At 41.8% G+C, this 25,360-nt stretch overlaps 2 protein-coding genes across 11 annotated transcripts in view; one reads left to right on the forward strand and one right to left on the reverse strand.

The window, feature by feature from the left end:
- Positions 1 to 4,342: 4,342 nt before the first annotated feature.
- IDUA (alpha-L-iduronidase) overlaps positions 4,343 to 25,360 on the forward strand; it is a 52,384-nt gene continuing 31,366 nt past the window's right edge. For 7 of the 10 annotated variants that reach the window (XR_014186261.1, XR_014186262.1, XR_014186263.1 and 4 more), the window contains exons 1-2: positions 4,343 to 4,513; positions 7,728 to 7,868. Coding sequence is in view for 2 of the 10 variants with exons in the window: in XM_082075241.1 (XP_081931367.1) it covers positions 4,392 to 4,513; positions 7,728 to 7,868 (263 nt within the window). In the remaining 8 variants the exon portion in view is untranslated. Of the gene's footprint in view, positions 4,514 to 7,727; positions 7,869 to 25,360 lie in introns of those variants that run through there. The other 3 variants (XM_082075243.1, XM_082075245.1, XM_082075242.1) reach the window with 3 other exon arrangements.
- On the reverse strand, positions 14,371 to 24,653 carry SLC26A1 (solute carrier family 26 member 1; the record flags this gene model as incomplete). The annotated part of the gene is given in 4 exon segments (XM_082075240.1): positions 14,371 to 15,891; positions 17,205 to 17,855; positions 24,565 to 24,590; positions 24,593 to 24,653. Coding segments are annotated over 4 exon segments (2,259 nt in total).

A 25,360-nucleotide genomic window follows, 5' to 3' on the forward strand; every position in this document is an offset into this window, starting at 1 on the left:
CTTTGCTGAACAGAGCAGACAAGTAGAAAGAAGAGATCAGAGCCCTGTTTTCAGCTGCATCTTTGTGACACCCAGGAGTGACAGTTTGGAAAAACACCATGTTACCCAGAAGGCTTCCCAGGAAGCTGTCATGTCTGACATACAAGGGAGCCACCTACTCATGTTCACAAGCTGCCTGAGATGTGCTAGACCATCACAAATTTGAGGAAAAGCCTTGCAGCTGCTCCCAGTCAAGGAGAACATGATTAAGAAACAGGACCAGACATTTAGTGTGACCTTCTAAGGAATCCTGCAAATAGAGATTGCAACAAAAGGTAAATATTTTACCTCTGCATGAGACTTGGAGTAGTTCACTAAACACTCTTCCAGTGTTTTAGCTCTTTTTGTATGCTCTTGGGAGAGACTACTGTGGAAATCAACTCAACACCCCCTGTCCACCATGTGTGCTGATGCTGGGAGAACCAAAGATTATCTGAGGTTTGAGGGCTAAATCTGTTATTTCCTTCACACTCAGCATCCCTTCCTCAAAGCAAGATGTGGAGCATGCTCTGACCTTAGGCAAATACATGCAAACCCTCATTCCACCAGAGGACCTAAAATAGTTGAAAGAGAAATGCCTGATGTTGGGTGCCACACAAACAAATGGCAATTTTTGTCCTGAGGAGCTGATGCAGCCAAAGAGGAAACTGAAGAGATTAGGGTGCTTGTCAGAAGGATGCAAGGCAGCATATCATCCTCAGCTAGTCAACACAGTGCTGTTTCTCTTATATATGACCACAGTCATAGATACATGGAAGGTGACTGCTATGTAGCATCAATGTCATTCTTCCTGATAACAATGCAACACTACCCCTAAATTATAAACCAAATTTTGCTATGGACAAAAGGGAACACAGATTATTTACAGAGCTCAGAATTTATTGTTAATCTAATGAAGCTTTTCACAGCCTAACTAAATACAGGAGATTGCTATCGTTAGTCCTGTTACAGTAATCTGATTTTCAGGATTTTAATATTAAGACTGATATACACTAAATTCCGAGTATCTATCCCTTTTCTTTGCCTTATGGTTAGCCCCCCATTGTCCTAAGAATCACAGAAGACATAAGCTCTCCCTAAGCAGAAAGTGGATATCACACTGAGTCCTTGGCATGCCTATTTCTTCACAAAAATTAGGGTAGTGGTGGTTGTGGGGCAGTTGCTTGGGCTCTGCTTGGGGCTATTTTTGTATTTTTTCTTAAGAAGTCCTTCTTTGCTTTAGTTCCCAGCTAAACTTTGACACTGAGACATGGTAACTCTTCACCCATGGACAGTGGAGTAAACCCAGAAGTTTACAACTGGGAGTTGTGGAGTTTTGGGTTTATTTCCATCCCAAATTAAGTGCAGAGGGAGCAGACATCAAGCCCAGCACCACAATAGTCCTGAGGAAGAAATACATAACCCAGCATAGGAAGAACATTGCACCTTCACAGTAGTCCTGTCCATCAACAAAACATAAGTGTTGCCACTGTTTGCAACACAAACTCCCCCAGCATCAGTTAACATAAGGAATTATGCGATGACTATCTCTATTGACAGCCATTTATTCAGGGTCTGAGTGCACTAAAAGGCCTCAATCACCTTGACCAGCCTTCCCTGAGGCCCCCACCTACAGCCTCTGCCCATGGGCCAGGAGCCCCATTTCAGCTCAGCCTGAGGCCTTCAACCCCTACACCAGCTATCTTGTAGAATTGCTGGTCTCAGCACTGCCTACATCTGGCCATGGACCTTGTTGATCTGGATGTTGACCTGTAGACTTACTTCCCAGCTTGACCTCAGAGCTGTCCCATCACCATGCATTTGCCTGGTCCAGATTTGATAATTTGGACTCTGGGCTGACCACATCTGCAGCTTGAGTGCCTGCCCTGCTCCTCAGTTCAGAGGCAGTGGATGGGCCTGCGGCGGCCCCTGCCAGCCTTGTTAGCCCCCTTAGCTCCCTTTGTCTCAGAAGGGAGCTGGCCCATGCTGTCCCCTGACACATTTTATGCTCAGTGGTATTCACTGAGGTAAGCTGAAAAAATTTAGGCAACAGTCACTTGGCAACCAAACAATCATTACCACAGCTTTAACAAGCTCTGGTCAAGACAAACCCTGAGACAACACACTATTGGGTTAATGTAAAGCTCTTGGCCTAATACTTGTAATGATAGAACTATATGAACCAGGTTACATCTGAAGACAAAATAGAAGTACAGTGCTGAATTGCAGCAAAGCAACATCCTTGAGTCATGCTGAATCAAGATGGCTTAGGAGGTGACATCTGGGTGACAAGGTCCATGTCCCTGGCAAAATGAGAAAGCATTTATTGAGCAACCCTACGCTACATACACTTGGGTGAAAGCCAGGGTAGAATTACAGGTATGACCAATACAGTGAGATGTCAAATCCTGCTCTTGAATGTATATAGCTTTGGAATACTGGATGTATGCACATGGATGGTGTCTAAAATTGCCAATAATCCCATAATACTTGTTACATTTGTTGTATTCTGCAGAGAGGATAAAAAGACTTCCTAATCACATATAAGGTAAACTAAGTAATGAGAAGGAAAGCACTTGTGAAGGGCTGAGAAGTAGTTACATCGCTCTGAGTCTGGCTGTTTGCATCTAACCAGACTATGTTGTATACCAGTAGCTCATTTCCTCAGAGTGCATAGGACCTGCACCTTAACTATGAAGTCCAGAAAGTCTGTTGCAGAATTATATCTCTAGGCAAAAAGTGAGAGTTGGAAAAATGGTGGTGTGCAATCAGGAAATAAGCAAAGACTGAAAAATCTGAATCCCTTGGGAGGAAATGGCACAACCCACCCTACACACGGGCATAAAGCACCCTGTTGTCTCCTACCCGACTGATCAACTGCTTCTAATCCCAAAGCGGTGACCATGCAACTCTATGGTGATATGTCCCATGCACCTTCAAGCTTTTAAGTGCCTGAGAGCTGAGCCACAGCATGAGCAGCCCTGGGAAATTTATGGTAAGTCCCCTTGCCAGTGTCAAGTCACAATGCCAGATTGCCATTCCTATTTGAGCCTCTGGGATGTAATGTTCTTGCCTAAATTTTGGCTGTGAGCCTTGTAAACTCACAAGAAGTCCTGTGGGAACTGAAGACCTCAAGAGGCAGATGAAGCTACAAACAGAGAAATAACATATCAGCAATCAGAACTGAGCCACTTTGCAGTTTCTTAGAGATGAGTCCCAGTTTGCCATTCCTTTGCCAGGGAACCTCTTGGCTCAAGCAGGATTACACATGGCATAAACTTGTGCAGAGTCTTTTCCTAGTTGCAGTGTTCCTGATCTGAGGAGTAAATGTCTGACTTCCCCCCCTGCTAGCTCTGGCACAATTGCTTCAGGGAGAGCTTTGGTGGAAGGGGCTGAAATACCAGAGCTTTTGGGTTGGCAAATTTCAGTTAGCCTTGATTTCCATGAATACACTTGTCCCTTTGTTCTCTTGTTGATATCTGCAGCCAGCTCTTTGCCTAGAACCTCCCAGCAGTCTCCCTGGTGTGGGCACTGTTGTAGCGGCCCACAATTTCCACTGCTAACTCCTGTATTGGAAATGAGACTGGAGTACCCCATCAACTCAATCAGAACTAATGAACACAAAATGAGACGCTACCATAGTATTTGCAGATGTGGAAGGAAGGCACAATTCCCCACATTCTTCTTCTAGTTGGCAAGGCTTAACAAGATTCCTGAAGGCAGTACAATACACAAAAGAGAGAGATCCTAAGGAAGAGAGTCCACTCCCATGGAAAATCCAGTCCTCAGATACGCATCATAAGAAATCAGTAGTTAGGAAATCAATTTACAACCTTTCTGTTATAAAGTGCATTTAAAGCTCTTTGCCATCCTGAAATAAATAAATATGTTTAGACTGGAAAAACGGACATAGTTTCAGTTCTGCCAATTACGTTATTTCGGGGAACTACTACTACTACACTACTGCACTACTACATAATACTCCTGTTTCTACAGATTTGTCAACACAGAGCACGGGGACATAACAACAGCATGAGGATATACTTCCCTCATGCGGTACCCAGCAGAAATGCAACAGCTCCATCTGCACGCCGTGTTGCGACTCTAGGGCAAGAACTCCCTGTCACTGCCTACGCCAGAACAACACACGAATACGACACGCCCTGTTTTCAGACGGAAGCATTGCTACCCCAGTTACCTGAGCTGCGCTTCCCGAAGAGAGCTCACCACGCCCACCCCAGGCCCGGCGGGAGCCCCGGGAGGCGGGAGCCGCCCACCCCTTTGCCCCGTGGGCGGGCTCCCTGCGTCGCGTTCGCCGTGCGTCGATTGCGGGCGCCAGTGACGCTGGGCTGTCCCCCGCTCGTCGCCGTGCCATGGGGCTGCTTCTTTGGCTGCTCCTGCAGGCGGGCGCCGGCTCCGCGGCGTACGTGGTGTCCGTGGATGTCCGGCGGGTCGAGCGGCCCCTGCAGCACTTCTGGAGGAGCACTGGCTTCTGGTAAGCGCGCTCGGCCCCGCGGCCCCGCCCGGCAGTAGGCCGCGCCGCGCTGTGCTGGCGGGAAGCAGCTGGGTGAGACAGAGCCGACTGCCCTCATCCTCCCTCAGGCGAAGGTTCCCCGGAGTGTGAGAACGCGGCCTCTCTGGAGGAACGTAGGCTTTTCCGAGCCTGCTGCTTTGGGATCAGGGAGCCCGGCACCTCGCTGCCTGCCTGCTGCTCAGCCTGCTGTGTGCTGCTGCGTGGAGCTGGTCCTGGGACGTGGCCAGTTGGTGTAAACAAAGTGGATCACAAGTCAGGGCCCACTGACATCTGCTCTCTGAGTTGCTCCCTTGCCTCCAGAGCCCTTGAACACGTGAAGTTCTTCCTCTTCAGCAGCACAGCACATATGTTGATTCTTGGAACTCATTGCCTTTTCCTTCTGAGTGTTGCCATTGTCACTGTCCCTAAATAAGCCCAAGCAAAGCTTCCTTGCTGTTAATTCTGGGAGTTTGTCCTTCTTGCACAGCACTTCCAACATGGCACCATCTTCATGATGTGGTCAGTTAGTCTGTTGATCTGAGTCAGGAGGATGGGTGGGAGCATGCATAAATAATGCTCCACCATAAATAATAATGCTCCACTGACTCATATCCAGGTAGAGTTTTGCCTCTCTGAGAAAGCCCAGTCTTGCTGAGCTAACTGGAGTTGAACAGCCTTCAAGTTTTGTAAGATACATGAAGGCTTCTAGCAGGCTCAAAAGCAGAAGATGGTATATTCCTTAGCTGTGTTTGTATCTTACTCTAAACTGATTATGACCTTCGTTTAGGCATACAGTAGATTAAATAACAGTTGTAGGAAACTACAACAGGGATGGAATCAGCAGTGTGTGCTTTGGACGAAAAGGAATTTGTGTAATTTTGTGTAATGCATAAAGGTTGTCTAAGACAAAGCTTGCATGTTTTTCCATTAGTTTTCTCTATTGGTGGGGAAACAAAAGAGGATCTAAAATCCATTTTGATTAAGAAAAAAGTTTGAGCTTTCTGATTTTTTGTTTTCTTTTGCTCTTTTTTATTCTTTGCTTGCAATGTTAGGAAACATTAATGGTAAACTTGCTTAAAAATGATATGTTTTGCCCATTTAACTTACAGCCCAAGAAACACCCTTGAAAGAAACTTCAGAAAGGTGCAACCATAAAAAGCATGTGAGGGAAAAGCAGAGGAGCAGCAGCAGAGGCAGAGACTCCCATAGGTCAGCAGCTATTCACTTGTAAGACCTGACCGACACTGGTGTTTCTCAAATTGTATGATCCCAGCTCACTTGAAAGCTCACACTGACAGGACTGGGTTCCAGTTGGAACAGCTGCTTTTCTACATCACAGTTTCAGACAGTTGGACAAATGCAGTTTGACAGCTGGGATCAGCAGTTGATAAAGCCTGCGAGACTGCAAGGCTCAGTGTTCTCTTGGATGGTCACTTTCCACGCAGAACAGGAAAGGACAGATACTGATACTACCACTAACAAAACCCACTGTTCTGCCAGCTTCCTTTTGTGTCTCATCATGGATTCTGCTAAATTTCTCTCTAACAGTGTGTGAATTTCAGAGAGTTTATTCAGTGTGGACTAGGCAAAAATATGTGACTGCTTTATGCCTTTACTTCCATCTTTGACACTGCTTGAATTGAAGCAGGTTTGAATCTCAGAGTAGTAAAGCACTGCTTAAAATAACAATAGTTAACATTGTCCCTATCCACTGCAACAATTAAAAAGACCCAAATGGCTGATACATTTTTAGTAAGACTGGATTTTGTAACTTCTCAGTCTCGCTTATGTGACTTGAATCAGTCTTAGGGAGATGATTTTTAAGTGCCTTGTATGCTGGTGAAGTTGCACAGAGGGGCTTACATGTGCTGGCTGATTTATATGAAACCCTACAACGATGTTACCTGTGTCAAGACTTGCACTTTCAGATAAGTAGGCAGGAAATGAGGTAATAGGTAGTGTTTTAGCTGGGACAAAATTTGCATCAAGTTCTTGTCTAGGTGGGGTCAGCATTTTCCTCCTTTGTCCACAGATGGTTATGTGGTAGCAAGTTCATACAGTGGTGTCCTTGGAGGTAGTTTGAACATGTGGAGCGGGACAGCAGGAGGGGAGGATGACCGTATGACCCTTTCCAGCATAGTTACAGTCATCAGAGAGCTGATCCAGGCATTAGAGGAGACAGATTACAATAGGCAAAGCATAATCCATATTAGTTTTTCACTTATGCTGTTAATATACTGTCTGTAGTTTGAGTACAAGTCACCTGTCTTTGCAATGTGCAGATGCATGGAAGTGTTTTACTAGACCTTGAGGACAATATTGTTTTATCTTTCTTGTAATACAAATACTTTAACATCCAGAATTTTCAGGTTACCAACAGGCTTTAATGAGAATCTCTAAGGATGCCCAAACCCAGTGAACTGGGCAGCGTTCTGAATTTCTGACTTGTGGAGGATGGGAGTGAGGTCTCCCTCCATCTTGCAGCTGTTTATCTGTGGAGATAGAGGCAGCAGAAATTTGCCCCACTGTTAATTTTTGTGGAATAGGTAGACAACAAAGTCATGTTAACATGATCATTACTGTATAGCAGTAGTATCAATCATCAAAACCTCAGACCACATACTCCTGTGCTTCCTTGTTCTTAGGGTTGAGTTGAACATAGTTGAAGAATGGCGAGTCTCTGAGGGTCTGATTCTGCTTCTAATAAGTATAGCTTCCACAGTAGAGCAGGAGTTGGTGTTGTTGCATGGACTTCAGCAGGAAGATCAAGCCCATATTTGTCTTACAAAAGACAAGCAACTCCTCTGCAAGGCTGACATCCACTCCAAAGCCTAAAAGGCACAGCTTCCTTATCATTAGATACTCAGAGATAAGATGACTGTCATATGGCTGCTTCTGGGCACTGTTGCCTGAGTTTGCTATTTGTGCAATGACTGCTTGTAATACTTTACTTTGAGCTTGGCAATGAGATGGCACCTGAGCTGTGTTCTACTTTGCCAAGCTGCATGTGTAGCCAGTTAGTCCCAAAAAACCTGCAACTCCATTTTGCTTTCATCTCATGTTAGACCGTGCCTCTCATACTAGGGAGGATCTCGCAGGTGTTATAGTTCTTAGCATAGGTATCTTTGGATACCCAGTGGAGCTGCTAGTTAATATTGCAATGTGTTGTTTCTTTTCCGTCCCTCCTTTCCTGAAGCCCTCCTTTACCTCACAGTCGTGCTGACCTATTTGACCTGAGCAAAGACCAAGAGATGAACCTTGCCTACATTTCTTCTGTTCCGCATGGCGGCATTGAACAAGTCAGAATTCACTGGTTACTGGAACTAGTTGCTTTCAGGTAAGCAACACCTGAAGTCAAAATCCAGAAAAATGTGACATGGTGAAGCATCCAACTTATGCTCATTTGATATTTGTCCTAGTATAATTGCAAGCAAGGCTTATCTTTTCTTCTTGAAAGTCAGGTAAGTGCCAGTGAAAGGGAATCAATTTATGGGTGTATGAGATTGAGAGCGAGCTTGTATTGAGAACGATGGGGGTAACCTTCATGCATTATGTCCTCAAAACAGATTAAGGAACAGTTTATTGTAATCTAAAGAGTCTTGTGGGTGTTGTTTGTCAAGTTTTACCAAGAACATCTCAGGTCATATGCTACAGAAATACCACATATCCACTGCTGTCATGTCCAGGCCTCAGCCTCTTGATTATCAGTTGTACCATGGCCTCCGGAGACCACTCAGCCTAGGAGAAAGGGGTTTCATGGACCATTGCATGTACAAGGTTCTAGTGCAGCTTTTTTTATCCTGGGTGCATCCTTTCTAAAGTACTGCTTGGAACAACCTTGAAAAGAGAACCCTAGAGGAGTTTCCAGTGGTTCCTTAAGCGAGGAAGTGTTCTGATTTGCAGTCGAGACATCTACGCCCAGTGTTACAGAGAGAGCGCTCAGCTGGATTCCAGGCAACAGTCATTTGGACTATTTTCAAGATTCATACTGGGTGTTGTCACTACCATTCCTTCAAGTCCAGCAGAATTTGGTCTTAGTGCAATAACACCAGCAACTACTCTGTACTGAGAAGAACTGCTGGAAGAAGCCAGACTTGGAGAATTCAGTCCTGTCCACATTCTGGCTGGCCTCATGTATACCTAAAGCTCCCCCGGCTATAGGTCTGCTTTTAATATTCAGGTCACAGTGTTGCGCTCCCCTTCCAGGTTAGATGAGTCTTTCACAAAAGCTAGGAATAGGATGGAATAGGGTGATAGACATGGACTAAGTCTGTTCCTTACCAAAGCATTACAGGTGGCAATACTGTCCCAAATAAGACTTCTCACCCATTCTGTTTTGTGTTTTGCTAACCATTAGCCGTTCTAGGAACAGTGCTGACAGACTAGAAAGATGGCTTGCTTTTCTGTCCTTTAATTTAGGAGACATGATACAGAAAAAAAAAATCCCATGAAGATCAAAACAAGCCTGACTTATTGAGAGGTCCAAATGAAGGCTGCCACTATTTTATGTCTGCTTCTATCTTCCACTTAACTTGGGAGTTTCTTTTTGTCTCCTGAGCCCACCTGTGTACTGCATCAAGTGACTGGTAGTAACAACTAAAACTTTAGTTAATAACAGTTAGTACCCCCTTCCAAAAGGATTCATACACGTAATAGCACTTCTGGTTCTATAGAAATATGTCAGACTTTAGGAGGATAACAGTGGAATTCCTTGCCTTTCAAGTCCCATTTAGCTCAGCTGAAACACACTCATACCAACATGCCCAGTGGAAAGAACCAACTACAAATGCCTAGAACAGGAGTGATGGGTCTGTAAGGAACAACAAACCCTAAAAGCTCCATCAAAAGTTCTTATAGCACTTAGAGTTCTGCCTGGCTCAAGCTGTTGCTGAGCTGAGCATATTTACAATCCACATCATTATTGCATCTGCTATTCCAGACACAGGAGGATGGGAATTTACCGGTTTTAAGTTTGGGGAAGGAACAACAGGAAGGAGGGCTCAGACTCTGGAAATGGGATGTGAGCAGAGGAGTAGTGAGTTTCGAAGTGTACATTAGGAACAGGAGGAGTTTTCTTCCTAGGTATTAGAGTGTGCTTCTGTATGTAGGTTTGTTTGAGAGGGTGTTTGGAGGTTCTGCACACAGATAAGCTGCCTCTGTATGTTGGTCTGTCTGTGAATATAGCATGTAACACAGCTTCTCCCTCCTATCTTCACCTGTGGAAGCTTCCCAGTAAACACAAGTTTCTGTGCTGTGTCTCCCTTTCTTACTGGGTTACATGTTTTGTACTCACTCTTGCAGTAAACCAGCTTTGGCAGAGGCAAGGACAACTGTGACTGCTCACTACTGCTGGAGTCCTTGTCTTAGATTTCCATGGTTTCCCCTGAGAGATGACTTGGGTCTTTTACGTTTCTGTAACCAACTGACTTACGGAAAAATCAGTGAGTCCCTTTGAAAAGGGCATAGTCACATCTAAACTCAGAGGCCAGAATCCCTCCTGACTGCCTGTCTCAGCTGTGCCACTTTTCGCATTGAATTTTCCAAGTGGCTGAAGGACAGGAATGTATCTGTCATGGATTCTGCTCAGCCTTTGTAGTGAGTGAGGCAGAGTCCTTCAAAGTGCGACAGAATCCTTGACACAATGAAAATTCTAGGAGCATGGAAACTTAGCAGCCAAGCAAGAAGCCCCAGAAAAGCTGTAGTGCCTCAAGGGTTGGTTTCTAATCCACAGCCTCAATATTTAGCCCAGCTTTGGCATGTAGAAATTAGAAACTTTGCTACTGTTTAGAACCAAGCTAAAACTGCTCATTTTGCAAAAATGTGCATTTGTCAAATACAGTAAGACATTTAAGTTGTGGAAGGACAACCAGTGGACTGAGTGACAGCAATGGTTTGCAAAGGGAGATAGCATAGAGCCTGTTGACAAACACTGGGATTGAAAGAAGCAACAGCAGCAAGAATGCAAGTCCAAACAGGAGGAGTTCAGTGTTGATGCTGAATTCTGTGCATGTGCAATTCTCTTCCTGAATCAGTGATATCCAGAAGGATGTGAAGAGGTTTTGAGTGAGAACCCTGTAACAGAAAAACTGTATCATGTCATGGGGCTGGTGAGTAGAGGAGACTTCTTGGAAAGTGATGGTAGGTACTTGACAAAACAAGAGCACTTATGGAAAATAGAGGACTAGGAGATACCACCACTGTGGTATAGGTAACAGGTATAGGCATTGCTTTTCCTCACAGTTGTGCTGTCTGTAAAAAGGTGCCATAATTCCTTCCAAAAGGCAGATGCGGTCAAATGAAAGAGTGCCACCTTCACTTTCTCATTTCTATAATGGTCTTTCTCATCATGGCTTCTAACCTCCCAATGCTGAATGCATCCCTGAATTTTAACCCTTTGCTAGAACAGCAAACTCACTGTTACATTTTTCTTTATTCTAAGTTATCCTGTTATTTCACCAGCCATGAAAGGATACCACAAGGTAAGCTGTTTTCACATAACTGCTAGTTTTATTTTCCAAGCAAAAGCACACATTTGTCTCTAGGTCATGTGACACAGGAATATTATGGTTACAAGGGAACCCAAGGTGTCTATCATGGACTGGACAGTTCCCCAGTTGTTAGTTACCAGTGCCAGTTAATACAACCATTTTGACACCTCTGCCACACATTCTGGCCATGCTGCACTAGTCAGCAGGAGAGTTCGAGGTGAAGATTCCCAAATCTTTGCTCCGGTCCATGGGACCTGCACAGTCCACAAGCTAGGAACCCTTTCCTGTTCTTATGTAGCAGTGCTAAATTTTGTTAGGTACATGATTTATACAAGGCACCACAGTGAACAAAAATATGGTCAATCTACATGATGGTTATAATATTTCCTAAAATGCATATAATGATTTTATTTCAACATTAGTATTAACCTAGTTGGAATTACAAGTCCATCCCCAGCTCCTCTCCAAGTCACAGTACCTAATTCCTGGTAGAACAGGAAAAAATCAGCAGCTTTTAACATTTTCAATCTTCATACCCTTAATCTTGGTATAACACAGTATAGCAAACATAAACCTGTCAGAAAAAGACTTGCTTTTTTAGTTACAGTCTCCCAGCATCCCTTCAGCATAGCACTGAAAGCTGTTTCCCTGCTGCGTTTGACATTGTGCAGCAGAACAACTTGGTTTTTGAGCCAGCTCTGCCACTGAAAATGAAACAGAAAATTGTTCTTATGATTTCTTCTGGTCAATAAGTTTCTTCCTAGTAAAAGTCTTAAAGATTACCCTTCCTCTTATTGTATAGCCAAGTCTCGTTGCTTGGGTATCCTTTGGTGCCATTCTTAAAATAAATATGATGAAAAAGAGACTCTGATTCTTATTTTCTCAGCCTGCTTGATAAGAGAAGGGCAACCTCTCTTCATTTTTCTCCAGAGGCTGTTGCAGGGATACACATTCTGTTGGAATATATTTTTTCTTTTTTTCATTATTTTTTTCTCTTTTAAAGTGAGATTCATCTAGAGTTAAGGTTATTTTTGCATTTTTTCTGTTCTAGGCTGGTAGCTTGACCCATAAAGATAAAAGAAGTTTAGATTGCTAGGATTTGTGCTCTTTTTATACTGAAACAATTTTATTTGACTTCCAATGACAGCTTGCTTTGGCACAACAGCCTAAGAGTGTCTGGGCTGATATTGTCTGGCAGTAATTCCTATAAATCTACTTCCTTATGCTAGGCCCTGGCAGAACCTTAGAAGAAATATTCCCTGGTCAAAGAATGGTTCCAAACAAAAGCAGACACAAAGAAATACTTTATCCTTGGGCTCTGCCCATTTTGGTTTTATGACAGAAAGGAGCTAGTCATACTAAGTGAGTAATTAAATTGTGTTGTGGCAGGAAAATGCTGCCAATGGTCAATCCTTTAATCTTTTGACAGACATTTCTGTCAGGTTTTACTGCTCTGGCAGTATTAACAGTGTGCAGCTGATACATTTTTTATAACCAGTGCATGAAAATGTCAGCATTGAATCACTTACCTACTATTATGCTATTTTCAGTCCCTGTGAAGACATGTTTTATTTTGTCTTTTTGGAATGCAGTGCTTTTCCTTTAATAAAATATTTGTTCTTGAGAGCCAAAAAGGCTCTGGGACATTTGGAGAACCTCAGTTTGAGTGTTCTTTTGTTCAGTGACCTGAAAAGTTTAAACAAGCAAGTCCCATGATGTGTTGACCTGACTTTTTTATTTTTTACCTTTTTATTTTTTGAAATGGCACAGCAGAGAAATGGCTTCTGCATGTGTAGAACCTATTTCTGGAGTCTGCTGATTGTAAGACACACAGCTGTGATGGAATTTCCTTCCATGCTTGGTGCTGTGTGTGAGCCAACCATGAATAAGGAGAGAAAGATAGGACAACTCTCCTACCTTTCATACAGGTAATTATAAGCTTGAGTATTAGAGGTGATATTCTGCCAATGCCATGGGCCAGAACACTGCATACTAACTGTGTTACAATCAAAATCTAAACTTATGCTTATTTGTGAAGAGAGAACATATATATAGCAACACAACTGACTATGGGGGTGTCATTTGACTCAAAGCAGAATGAACAGCAGTTAGTGCAAATTATCATAGAAAGTAACCCAGCCCTGGAAAACATGGTTGAGTGGATCTCAAAGCAAAGACTAATAAGATAGGAGGAAAAAAAACCCTTGAAACATCTGTAGTATGTGCAAACAATGGTGGGTATTCGTCCAGCATACGGGGATACACAACTTACAAAGTGCTGCTACCTTTACTTGGCCCAAGTATGCTACTGTAAAGCTTCATTAGCATTGCATCAGAGAAGACCAGCCAGAAGTACTGACTAACGCATCATTCCCCTTCTAGGCAGATTACAGATTTACCTTCTCACCATACCCTCTTCTCCTGTTACTCTTTGCACCCGGGCAGGCAGTTGTAGGAAGAACAAGCTGTGGTGCATCACAGTTCTGAAATGTATGTTCGATTGTCCTTATGTGTCCCTGAATTGAAATTGCATCTGCCCACCAGAGGGAACTTATTTTTATTGGATGGTACAACTGCCTGGGTAACTCTGTGACTGCCCGTTAAAGCTGTTTGTGTTTCTTCATGTTTATCCTCTTACTAGTTACAAAATTGTGTATCAGAGTCATATTTCAGCATCATTAAGAGTATCACAACTTTCAGTAACTACCACAGCTTGAAGCCAGTAATGCAGGTGACTCCAGCAGTAATTTTTTGAAATTATTGTAATGGATCATGGTTTCTTCTCAGATTGTGTCATTATGCCTATGTAATCAAGCTGGAGAGACATGCTACATTACACAATATTGTATACATTTTATTCGTATGCAAATGGTGGGAGTTGTTTGGGAGCACAGCGAGAATGATGAAAGGAGCAGGGCCTTGCAAGCCAGAATTTAAACCATTATGGGTCCAAGATTCATTAGATTTTAATGGAGGTGGCATAGATGTTCAACACAAACCAACCATTAAACCACTAGGAGAGTCCGCTGACACTGGGCAGACCTTCCAGCACAACAGTCTTACGATGTTGGGTCACACATGATCATGGCACAAGGAAGAAGTCAGTCTCAAACAGCCCTATTGCACTTCACCCACATTGTAAAGTGAAGGTGCAGGTAATAATCCAAACTGTTCCATCCTGGCCCTGGACTGCATTCCCAGTGGCTGTTCTGTGTGGCGCTGGACAAGCAGCAGAGCTCTTGAGAATGGCTTTGTAGGGCTATCGCTGTACACAGTCTGATAATTTAATTATTGCAAACTGCCCCTCCCCATCTGTCACTTTTGTAGTATATCATCGAGCAAGACACAGGGTTACACTGAGCAATCTGTTGGAAGCTTTTGGTCTTTTGCAAACTGCACAGCATTATGTATGCTGTAGAACAGCATTTCCTGCATGCTTCCTAAATCTTTCCCAAAGTAACCTCCTTTTTTTAGAGAGTCTATCACTGAGGGATTGCAGCAAGCCAGGAGAACAGAAATGTTTAGGTCTTTGTAGTCTTTCAGGATTTCCTTAAGAGTATTAACTCCAGTGGTGTCCAAAAATGAGATGGAAGAACAATCAACAATAAGGGCTTGGAAATCAGTTTGCTTAGGAAATAGTCGCAGAGTCATTTCTACAGTGCCCACTCCATTAGCAGTTGTGTGATCTCCCTTTTTCAGATGCTGCTTTTCCTTCTTCTCATATTTCTTCCTTCTAGCAGCTTCTAGGTTAGGATCTAAATTAGTCAATCTATACAGAGACTTTAGGAAGTAGTTTCTATTTGCGTAGTAGAGTGGGGCCTCAAAACGGAATATTTTGACCTTTGGAACAGGAGAGAGGTTTTCATATTCTGAGTCATCCTCATAAAGGCTAGTGTCTTGGATCTGAGCAAGCAGGGCTGTCCGTGGCCGCTGTGTCCTAACTATGATGCATAACATGGAGAAAACAATGCCAGCCAACAGCCCTATTTCTGTGCTGATCAAGGCAGAAGCAGACATGGTAACGACCCAAACCAATGTGTCCACCTTATTCACATGGAACCGTGCTGGCACATCTTGGAACTTCCTGAGTGCTCCTCGGAGGCTGACAATGATAATACAAGCCAGGACACACTTCTGCAAGGAGTAGAAGAGAGGTGCCAAGAAGAGTAGCACCAGCAAAACCACCATTGCGCTAATTACTCCAGAGACTTGAGTCTGGCAGCCTGTAGATGTTTTGACGAGTGTTTTTGCCAGAGCTGCACTGGTTGCAAAAGAATGGAAGAAAGAAGGAATGATGTTGCAGAACCCCACAGCAAACATTTCCTGATTGGCTCGGATGGTGTAAGCATATTTCTTTGCACACATTTCAGAAAGGGATACAGTGAATACAAAACTGACTATGGCAAGAGGCAAAGCATCTACAGCAACTCGGAGCATTAAATTGAAATTTGGTACCTTGGGGGGAATAAATCCTGTTGGAATAGCTCCAGAAACACTGGATGCATACACTTCATTTAACTTCCCATAGTGTGACACCACTGTTGCCACAACAATAACTACCAGCTCTGTGGGGAGAGGAAATTTCAGCTTATGCTTATACCGATCTCCCAGTTCCTTAGCAGTGACCAACACCACAATACAAATGGCACTTGTGATGACATCACAAAGGTTAGCCTGATAAATGTTCCGGAAAATGTTAATCCAGGTAATAACCAGCATCCCATGCCCTTGGCTACGTGGGATTTTTATTCCAATCAGATACTTCACTTGAGCTGTTAGAATGGTTAAGGAAGCACCAGTTGCAAAGCCATCTAGTACAGACTCGGATAGGTACATAGATATGAAACCTAGACGAAAGATTCCCATTAGAACCTGAGGAGACACAGAAAAAAAAAAAAAATGAGCCTTAAGTTAAGTACAGGTAGGAGAGAGCTAGCTGGAGGCAGATAGCATTTGGCTGTTCAAATCTCAGAACAGGAATTATCCTTCCATGTTTCCAGTCTGCTTTTAAAACATGTGATTCCTTTTATTTTTGTGGGATACTACAAACCCGAGAGGTGAATAAGGAGTTTGAGACAGGGTCAGTCAAACATTGGTCTGAAGTTACTCCACTGAAGTGGCTCATCTGAACGTTATTTCCTGTGCAAACAAACAGTGGATTCAAAACTAAATATATTTTTTCCTGTTTTAAAGTGAATAGAGTTAAAACTTATGGCAATTGTTTTGTAAACAGAATTTGAATGACAACAGCTGAGATCCCTGCTTTAGTGGCACTGTTAAGTTAAACAGCTTTTAATTTTAGCCCTGTGAACAGGAGGCAAAATCGAGTGCAGACAGCCTTTGTGGCATGCCTGAGGTCTGAAGTGAAGGAAGAGCTCACAAACTTTCCCACATCCCAGGATACTGTCCTTAACTTGTTGCTTCTCCTTCCTTTGATGACTTTGGAAAATACAGTTTCACATGGGCTTTTTATTGTTCATAAATGTGACCTGAAATTTCTTAGTAAAAAGAAAGGGAGCTAACTCTTCCTTAATTTATGTATATATATATATTTACAAATAATAGATAAGTATGTTCATCATACTTCCTTCTCTGTTCTCTTGGTATCCTTGTGACAGGCAGCACATGGATAACTCTCAAAGAGTCCAGCACAGCCTGAAAAGTAGGTTAGTCAATGTATTGCCTCTTTTGTCCTTTCTGCTTCTGAATTATCTTTGTACAGAAGTTTGGTACAACAAAATAGCCACTGGCAAAACACTGAGCAGCACATTTCTGAACTTTTGTAGAAGAAGGTGAGTGATTCTGCACCTTTATTACAGTATCTAGGTAAACAGAATTATTTCTTCACTGTTGAAGTACACAGCTATCTAGGAATTTCCCTCATAGTAAGATCTGTATTTTATTCATGGTCCCATGAAAGCAGCAAGGCCAAGTGGCAGTAGAGTATCAAAACGATGTTAATGGTCTTGCAAAAGACTTGTTTTACCTGTGCTTGCCAGTAGCTAAGAAAACTGTCTACTTCATGCTTTCTCTGAGTTGTCTACAGTTAGGCTTTCAGGATAAAACAGTCCAAGGTCATTTTAGTGAACTGATGCTGTATCTCTCATCGAAAGTCAAACCAAAGCTTAGGTCATGCAAAGAAGCTTTAGGAACTTCATACCTTATGTCTGGATGTCGACACTTACCTGATACACTCCAGCCACAAATGTCAAGGCTGTAGCAATGCCAATAGCGTAGCATTCTTTTCCACACTCAGCATTCACCCCTGCAATTGTAAGGTTGAAGGAAGTTGTGTAGGACTGACTGTCATTCTGCAGAGAACCATTACCCAAGGCTGGTGGGGCATCATCATTCAAGTCAAACCCAGCCAAGAGAAGTTCTCGGTCCACAACTTGTCCTACCATTAAGCTTATCAAGCTGAAAATGCCAACTGAGACATGACGGGATGTGCCCATTAAGAAATAGATTATATTGGCAAAGAATGATGTGTAAAGGCTATAAATGGGCTTCAGACCTGCCAGCAGTGAGTATGCGATTGCTTGGGGCACCAAAATGATCCCAATCACTAATCCAGACATAATGTCCCCCCAGATGTACTCTCTGCATTGGTACTTGGGAAGCCATTGTAAAACAGGAAAGAAGTCCATGACAAAATTCTTCAGCTTCTTTGGGGTGCAGGAGCAGCTCTTCTGCAGCTTAGCTAGTATGACTTTTTTCCTATTAATCTTGACATGAGTCTTTCTTTCCATGAGAAAACAGGGAGAGGTGCTGTTTTCCATCCTGGTAGCCTCAAGTACTCTTTCTGTTGTCCCAGTGTTTACTTCATGTGGGTGTTCCTGCAATGTGAAGAAAATGACTGTTAGGTTGCAGTTCATGAAGTGGCTTTTTTTAGCACAGATGCTTAACACTAGACATTTGTTACCTGATTATTCTTTTAAGGAAGCATCATCCCAACAAAAACACCATGACAGGGCTCCAGTGACTACACTAAAAAATAAATCTGCAGATCGAGCCCTTTCTTGCAGAAATTTAAGAGTTCATTTGATTGAATCCAGTTTATTTTACTAAGGGAAAAAAATGAGTTAAATTAATCATCTCTTTGTACAACAAATATTTCCATCAGCTCTTCCAAATGCTCCATCATAGAAGTCTCTGTGATCAGAGACAGCACTTGATGGTGTGAAATAAGCATATACTAGTGAGGTAGGCTGTGGTCTTTCTAATACTGCATCTTGTGGTCATGGTTGAAGAATTCACATGTAGTATAGTGGACTGTCACTGCAGCTGTCCTCAGTGCACAGGAGAAAAGTTTTGCTAGTAGAACCTGTAAAGCAGAGTTTTCTAGGGAGCAACAATTTAGTCTTACACAAAAATTTTACACAACCATTGATGGACAATCTGATATGTAACATGAACCTGTTGAATTGTAGATTGTTTTGATGTGCAGCTTCTGTTACAAAATCAAAGAATCACAGAATGTTACGGATTGGAAGGGACCTCAAAAGATCATCTAGTCCAATCCACCTGCTGGAGCAGGAACACCTAGATCAGGCTGCACAGGAAGGCGTCCAGGTGGGTTTTGAATGTCTCCAGAGGAGGAGACTCCACAAGCTCCCTGGGCAGCCAGTTCCAGTGCTCTGTCACCCTCACTGTGAAGAAGTTTCTTCTCAGATTTAAGTGGAACCTCCTGTGTTCCAGTTTGTACCCATTGCCCCTTGTCTTATCATTGGTTGTCACCGAGAAGAGCCTGGCTTCATCCTCGTGACACTCACCCTTTACATATTTATAAACATTCATGAGGTCACCCCTCAGTCTTCTCCAAGCTAAAGAGACCCAGCTCCCTCAGCCTTTCCTCATAAGGGAGATGCTCCACTCCATTAATCATCTTTGTTGCCCTGCGCTGGAGTATCTCAAGCAGTTCCCTGTCCTTCTTGAACTGAGGGGTCCAGAACTGGACACAATATTCCAGATGCGGTCTCACCAGAGCAGAGTAGAGGGGGAGGAGAACCTTTCTCGACCTACTAACCACACCCCTTCTAATACACCCCAGGATGCCATTGGCCTTCCTGGCCACAAGGGCACCGTGCTGGCTCATGGTCATCCTGCTGTCCACCAGGACCCCCAGGTCCCTTTCCCCTACACTGCTCTCTAATAGGTCATTCCCCAGCTTATACAGGAACCTGGGGTTGTTCCTGCCCAGGTGCAAGACTCTACACTTGCCCTCATTAATTAATTAATTAATTAAACAAATAATTAAATAATTTATTATTAATTAATAAGTATTTCCTCACAAATACCACTTTGGCAACATATGGACTATGCCCCATAATGGAATCTGTTACCATCTCAGAGGAGTGCTACATATTAGTATTTTCAGGTTTAAACCCATAGTTCCCTTAGCTTTCTCTCCAGGGAATAAAATATAACAAATACTTCTGTGGGCAGCAGAACAAACACCATGGTGTTTCCTATGGTTCTCCTGCATGTCAGTTTTCTATATAAAGACTGGGAAAATATCTATTCTCCAGATGGAGGTGCTTTTGGTGTCTATTGCCTCTATGAACGCAACTGTTTTCATCAAACTCAATTTCTGCACTTTTCCTCAGTTATCAAATTGAGTTGAAAGTAGCTTAGTGCATTCATAAATCATTTGGGGGCAGGTGGGGACATGACTGAGAGGCAAAACAGTATAACATGCAAGTGCCTTACCATAAACAGTTAAAAGATGAAAACAGGAGGAGGAAGGTGGCAAACATCAAAACAGACATTTGCCAAATGGCAAATCTTGTCTTCTGTTTTGCAGTGGAAAGAAGAAGGGACTTCCAAGAGTGGATGTCCATATATAAGTACTGGGAGATAAGGAATGATTCATATTGATCTAGAAGAAGAGAGTATGTGCTGGTACAAGAGTACGCAGAATCTCTAGGAAGGAAAAACTTGTCAAGCCCAGCCTCTGCCAGGGTCATAAACAGCCAGAATCTCGGGAACAAAGCTTTTTGGTGCCAGGTGTGACATTGCTACATAATATCAAAGCTTGTCTTCACTTACAAGTTTCTTTCAGTGTCCAGAGACGGAAGCCATACTTATCAGTTTCCTAAAACTTGAAGGGCGCTCACTGGCACAGTATTCTGCTGGTGTATTTTAATGATTTTAACAGCATTAAGTTTAGACTCTAGTGACAGAAGTCATCATTCTCTGTATAAATGTCTTTTTTTTTTTTAATTGCTAAGGAGAGTGCTTTGATTTCTGAATGTTTGATAACAACCAGTTAAAGTGTAGAATTCCAAAAGCTGAGAAAAAACAAAGGGCTTATGAGTCAAACTGGAAGCATAATTGGTAAGCAAAAGAATATATTAAGAGCAGCCTTTAAGCTTTCGATCTGTAGCACTCCGAATAAAGAGTGGCTTATTATAAAGTCCTCTGTCTGTCCTGCTTAGAATTTTTTTTCAAGATTGTAGCAAATACTTACGAGGGTGAAAATCATGGACTCCACACAATCCAATATGAATTCAAGCGAAGCCATTTATTACAGAAACAAGCCTCCTTATATATGCAGTTCTTTCCTGATCACGTGTCCACGCTCCAAGCATGCATTAGCATTAGATTGGATATTGTCCATGTTCACGAGCTGTCCACGCGCCCAAGTCTCACTGCTGTTTTTCAGGGTGGCCTTCAAGCTGGCCTTGAGATTCCTTTGGCTAGTTCAGAAATAAATCTCCATCTAATAGAAACCCATCCACACAACAACCTCAAGAAAATCCCTCAAATCTCCCACAAATACTTTTTCCACCAAATTGAAAACAATAAGATACGTATCTGTAACTAGTGCAAAAGTCTTAAACAAGTTCCCAGGTATTAGTTTAAATGGCACAGTGTGATTTCTAAGGCCATGCAAGGTTTAACCACAACTTGCAGCAGGATGTTTAAGTGTCACAGGTACATAATTCATCATTTGGCAGAAGGCAAAAAAGATATTCTTGTTAGAGATGTGTGGACTGATTGTCCAAGTTGAAAATGACCTGCATAGTAGCCTATTATAGAAAGGCAGCAGATTTCTATCCATCCCAATTACATTAAATAGTTTTTACCTCCCACTGTATAAGCTTCTTTATTTTTGTAAATAGGGTTTCTTTCCATCATAAGGGGAAAAAAAATACAGTTTAATGTAGTTGTTCAGAAAGATTGGTGGCTATTTTCTAACAGCAATGTCAAATTTACTTTAGACTCTAATGTACTGCGTCATTACGCTAGGCAAGATCTGCTTGGACAGGAAATAGGTTGAATCTAGTCTTTGTTAAAATGCAAAGGTGAGACAAAAGATAAAAGAAGTTACGACACCAAGAAAACTACTTAAGAGCATATGATAAAAGTTTCCCCAATACAGAGTGCTAGCAACTCTAATAAAGACACTCATTCTTAAGAAGCAAAAAACAAGCACTTTCTGTCTTACCTAAATTAATTTGGAGAATGAGGGGCCTCTGTGTGAGAATGGCAAGTCCTATTCAAATACTGCCCACTTCTTACAGCCAAGTAAATTTAGACAGCCAAGAATTAAATACAATGTCCTTGTTCTACATACTTAAAAAACTAGTGGTCAGCTCAAAATCCAATGAGTGCTTTTGATAGGCTACATAAAAAAGATTGCATTGACTTCTGTACTCTAGGCTCATGTATTTAATTGTACAGCTCCCATCTCCCTCTCTGTAAACTCACACAGTTTACTTGCAAGTAAATCTGTATTTGCAAAAAAAACCCCAAACAAACAAAAAACAAAACCAAAGAAAACACACACAAAAAACCAAAACCAAAACCAAACAAAAATGAACAAACAAACAAAAAAAAACCACAAAGAAACCACCACACATTAGAGTTCACACATATGCATTGTTTGTGCAGCTTCCCAAGGGATGCTAATAGATTTTAATCCATATGATTATTGGAATATAGTTTTGCTGGAAATCTCTTAAGAGATCTTGTATATAAATGAAAATTTAGTAATAGATCTTCTCTGTACTGCCTTACTGGATAATCGCAATCATAGCTTTTTGTAAAAGCCAAAAAAAAAAAAGCTAGCATGATAAAGCATGTATTTTATCAGCAGTTTTCATGCATTTTAAACAAAGGTTAATAAACCTTTCCCAGGGCAGTAAATTCGTTCAAGCTAAAACACAGCCAAATGCAGACAGATCATTTCCTTTAGTTCCTTTTTCTCCTGAAAATTAGGGTTTCCTTCCTGTAAGTAACCATTTATTTTGCTAGATACGTTTTCAGAACCCATGTCAAATGAACATGCTAGCTGAAGGCTTCCCATCACTTGCTGGAAATGTATTCTTGGCAGGGGAAGGAGCATATAGCTCCTCTTGCACAGAGGAAGCAGCATAGAGCATGTCTGTCCATTACATTTGGCTTTGGTATTGGAACATTCTCAGCTGTTTAATACAAGTGGAAGTTACTTGCATTCACATATCATCCATATCATTGCAACAAAAAGTAGTCTTGATTATTTTAGATTGTATTTTGTTGTTTGGAATCTTTACAGTTAAGTTTTTTCAAGTTGCCCTTGACTACATGAGCAAAATCAAAAAGCGTGACTACATGACATGACATGACTACATTACTGCTCTGATTTTGAGCATTAACAGAGTTTTGAAAAAAATCCCTGGTTAGCCTTATTTACATTGCACAGATCCAATGTACAGAGATGTACTGTGCTTGCAAACCAGACTTTTTTCAGAGGAAAGTACTCAGAAGCTGTGCCTTGGTGCACTCTGACCCTTTTTGGTGGCATAAAAATGCGAGCCGGCAATTGGTTCTTTGGACAGATTTGAACAGATGGGATGAGGACGTTTGGTCTGTGGGACCTGACTAGTCTGAAATAAAATATCCTGAAATGCATGTAATACAATACTTCCTTCATCACCTAGTGCTTTGATGTATTAATCTGCTTTTGTTGTGCAGAATTACTTAGAAATGTGGACATAACCTAGGAGTTTTAGAAAGGATCAAGTGACAAATCAGAACAAGTGAAATGGATGTTTCTGTCTTGCATAAGCTTTTGTATTTTCATCTTTAGAGCACCAGGACCTAGATGTCTTTGGAAGCAGACTTAAGCAAGGTGCCAGCAAACAAAATGATTTATTTAAAAACTACCCTAGCAAACTTTCAGGCTATAGGCAAAGTGCATCAGTGCTTTTTAGGAACATCATGTGAAATTTGATGATGATGAGCTGGGTCAGTTTTTTACTTTATCTGGGCAAAATGTTGTCATTTCAAAGCATTTTCCTCTTGATTTTTAACTTTATGCTAATCTAAAAGTGAAAGAAAAAAAATATTACAGTTTATTGGTCTCTACAGGTCGGGAAAGCCAGAAAATGACACTAAGTACTATACAATTTAACACTGCTCTACTAAGAAGTTGTTCTGAAGATCAAACAATATTTTAGGTTTGTGTATTTCTCATTAAAACCTCCAGTTCACAACTTCTGTTTCCAACTATGAATTGATCTAGGATTTCCAAAGCAAGTTAGGCTCCCTTTCAAATGTCCACGTTCACCAGAAGCTGTGATGCAATTTGTATTTTCCCAAGGATTCTTGGTCCAGTGTCCCAGTGAGTAGGATTACAGCCAGTGACACGTAACAATCATAGAGGTGATGAGTACAATACAACAGAACTCACATAGTCAGGCAGCAGCTGTTGTTAAGGTTGGCCCATCAGATCAGCCTTGAGAAAGATCAGACCTTGGAAATAAATGGCCAAGTAGTTTCACTAGTTCTCCAAGGACTCCTTTTGTTCAGAGGTTTCAGAACATTCTGGTCAAAATATTGGCATACACTCAAAGCCAAGATAGCGTTGTTCTTCTGGAGGGTCCTAGGCATGACCACTAAAAAGACAGTTTCTGTGAGGTCGAAGAACATTTCTAAAAATCAGACTTCTTGCTTTTGCAAAGGTAGCTGGTACAAAGTAAAAGTCTGTTTTTAAAAAACAAAAGATATTTCAAGACACCTTTCCAATACCCTAGTCATCAGTCAAAAAGCTAAACACTCAGCTCCATTTTCTGCCCTGTGGTTTTGCTGGACTTTGTTTAGTCATGTTAGGTTGTTGTAGAGAAAAACTAATTTGTGTCCCATTCTTGTGTTTTTTTCCTGTTATTCCCTGGTATTTTGGATCTACTATACACAATAAGGGCAGTATTTTGGAAACCCTCTTTCATATGTAATCACTAAGAAAATGCTTAATTTTAATAATAATTTAATACTTTGAGGACCAGGTAAGTTTCATATACACCACTTTTCTTAAGTACAAGCCAAATGGATTGTCTTGAACTCTTGGACCAGAGTTTGCAGAAGAGATTGCTTCCATACCAGTTGCAGCTGACTGCATGTTTTACTTTATAAGCAACATTTACGAAGAACAGAATAATGACAAAACTGAAAAAGCAACACCAGTGAGCAAAGTAACAAAAAAGGGGCAGTTTTACACCTTTGGAAACAAAGAACAAATAAAGCCTGAGTTCAGAGGTGTGGGATGGGAGGCAAATATCTTACCTGGATAGCTTTTTGACAGGAGTGTTCAGCTCTGCTTTCGCATGTTGGAATGAATGAAAGTCTTCAGTCAGGCATTTCTCTGTTTGCATAAAGGATAATTATTAGCTAAATATTCCTCAAGGGAAGGAATAGTAGTTATGGAATCTCAAGCTTCCTGCTTGGTAGTGTGTTGTCACTTGTACTCCTCTGAAAACTTGGATATATATGCAGCACTTGCTGAGGATTTGAGTTTAAATAATGCATAAGATTATTAATTAACTAATACTGATCCAAAAATTATGTGGAGTTCAGGACAGTACATCTCTGACCTTTGAAGCTGCTTCTTATCTGATATTTGATCTGGTTTATGCATCCTCATATAGCATTAGCTTTTGATTTTACATATTCAAGATGGAAGAATAGAACTGCAGTCTTGCCTGAGATTTGTGCATTTTGCAGGCTAGAAGAAGTACTGCTTTGTTCAGCGCATAGGATGGGGCTGCTGGAGGTCAGAGTTCCATTGCTACACGTCAGTGCATTCAGATCACAAGATGTTTGTTGCTTCAGTGTAAACCAAGGACTGTAAAATGTAGGTAGATCAGCAGGACAAAGACTGACTTTCTGTTCATTCTTTGTGCGGTGTGTAAATGACCAAGTGCCCTCTCTTAGCTCTTTGGATAGATGCAGACCTATCCAAATGAAAAATAATCATCCATCTCCTTTTGACAAAGGTGGTAGGTAATGTTTAATGATTACTAAGCAATGTAGATTAACAGATTGGGCACAAGGTCAGGACTCACAGGAATTTCATTCAATG

The sequence above is a fragment of the Streptopelia decaocto genome, assembly GCF_964273445.1.
Source record: "Streptopelia decaocto genome assembly, chromosome: Z".
In the NCBI taxonomy this organism is placed as follows: Eukaryota; Metazoa; Chordata; class Aves; order Columbiformes; family Columbidae; genus Streptopelia; species Streptopelia decaocto.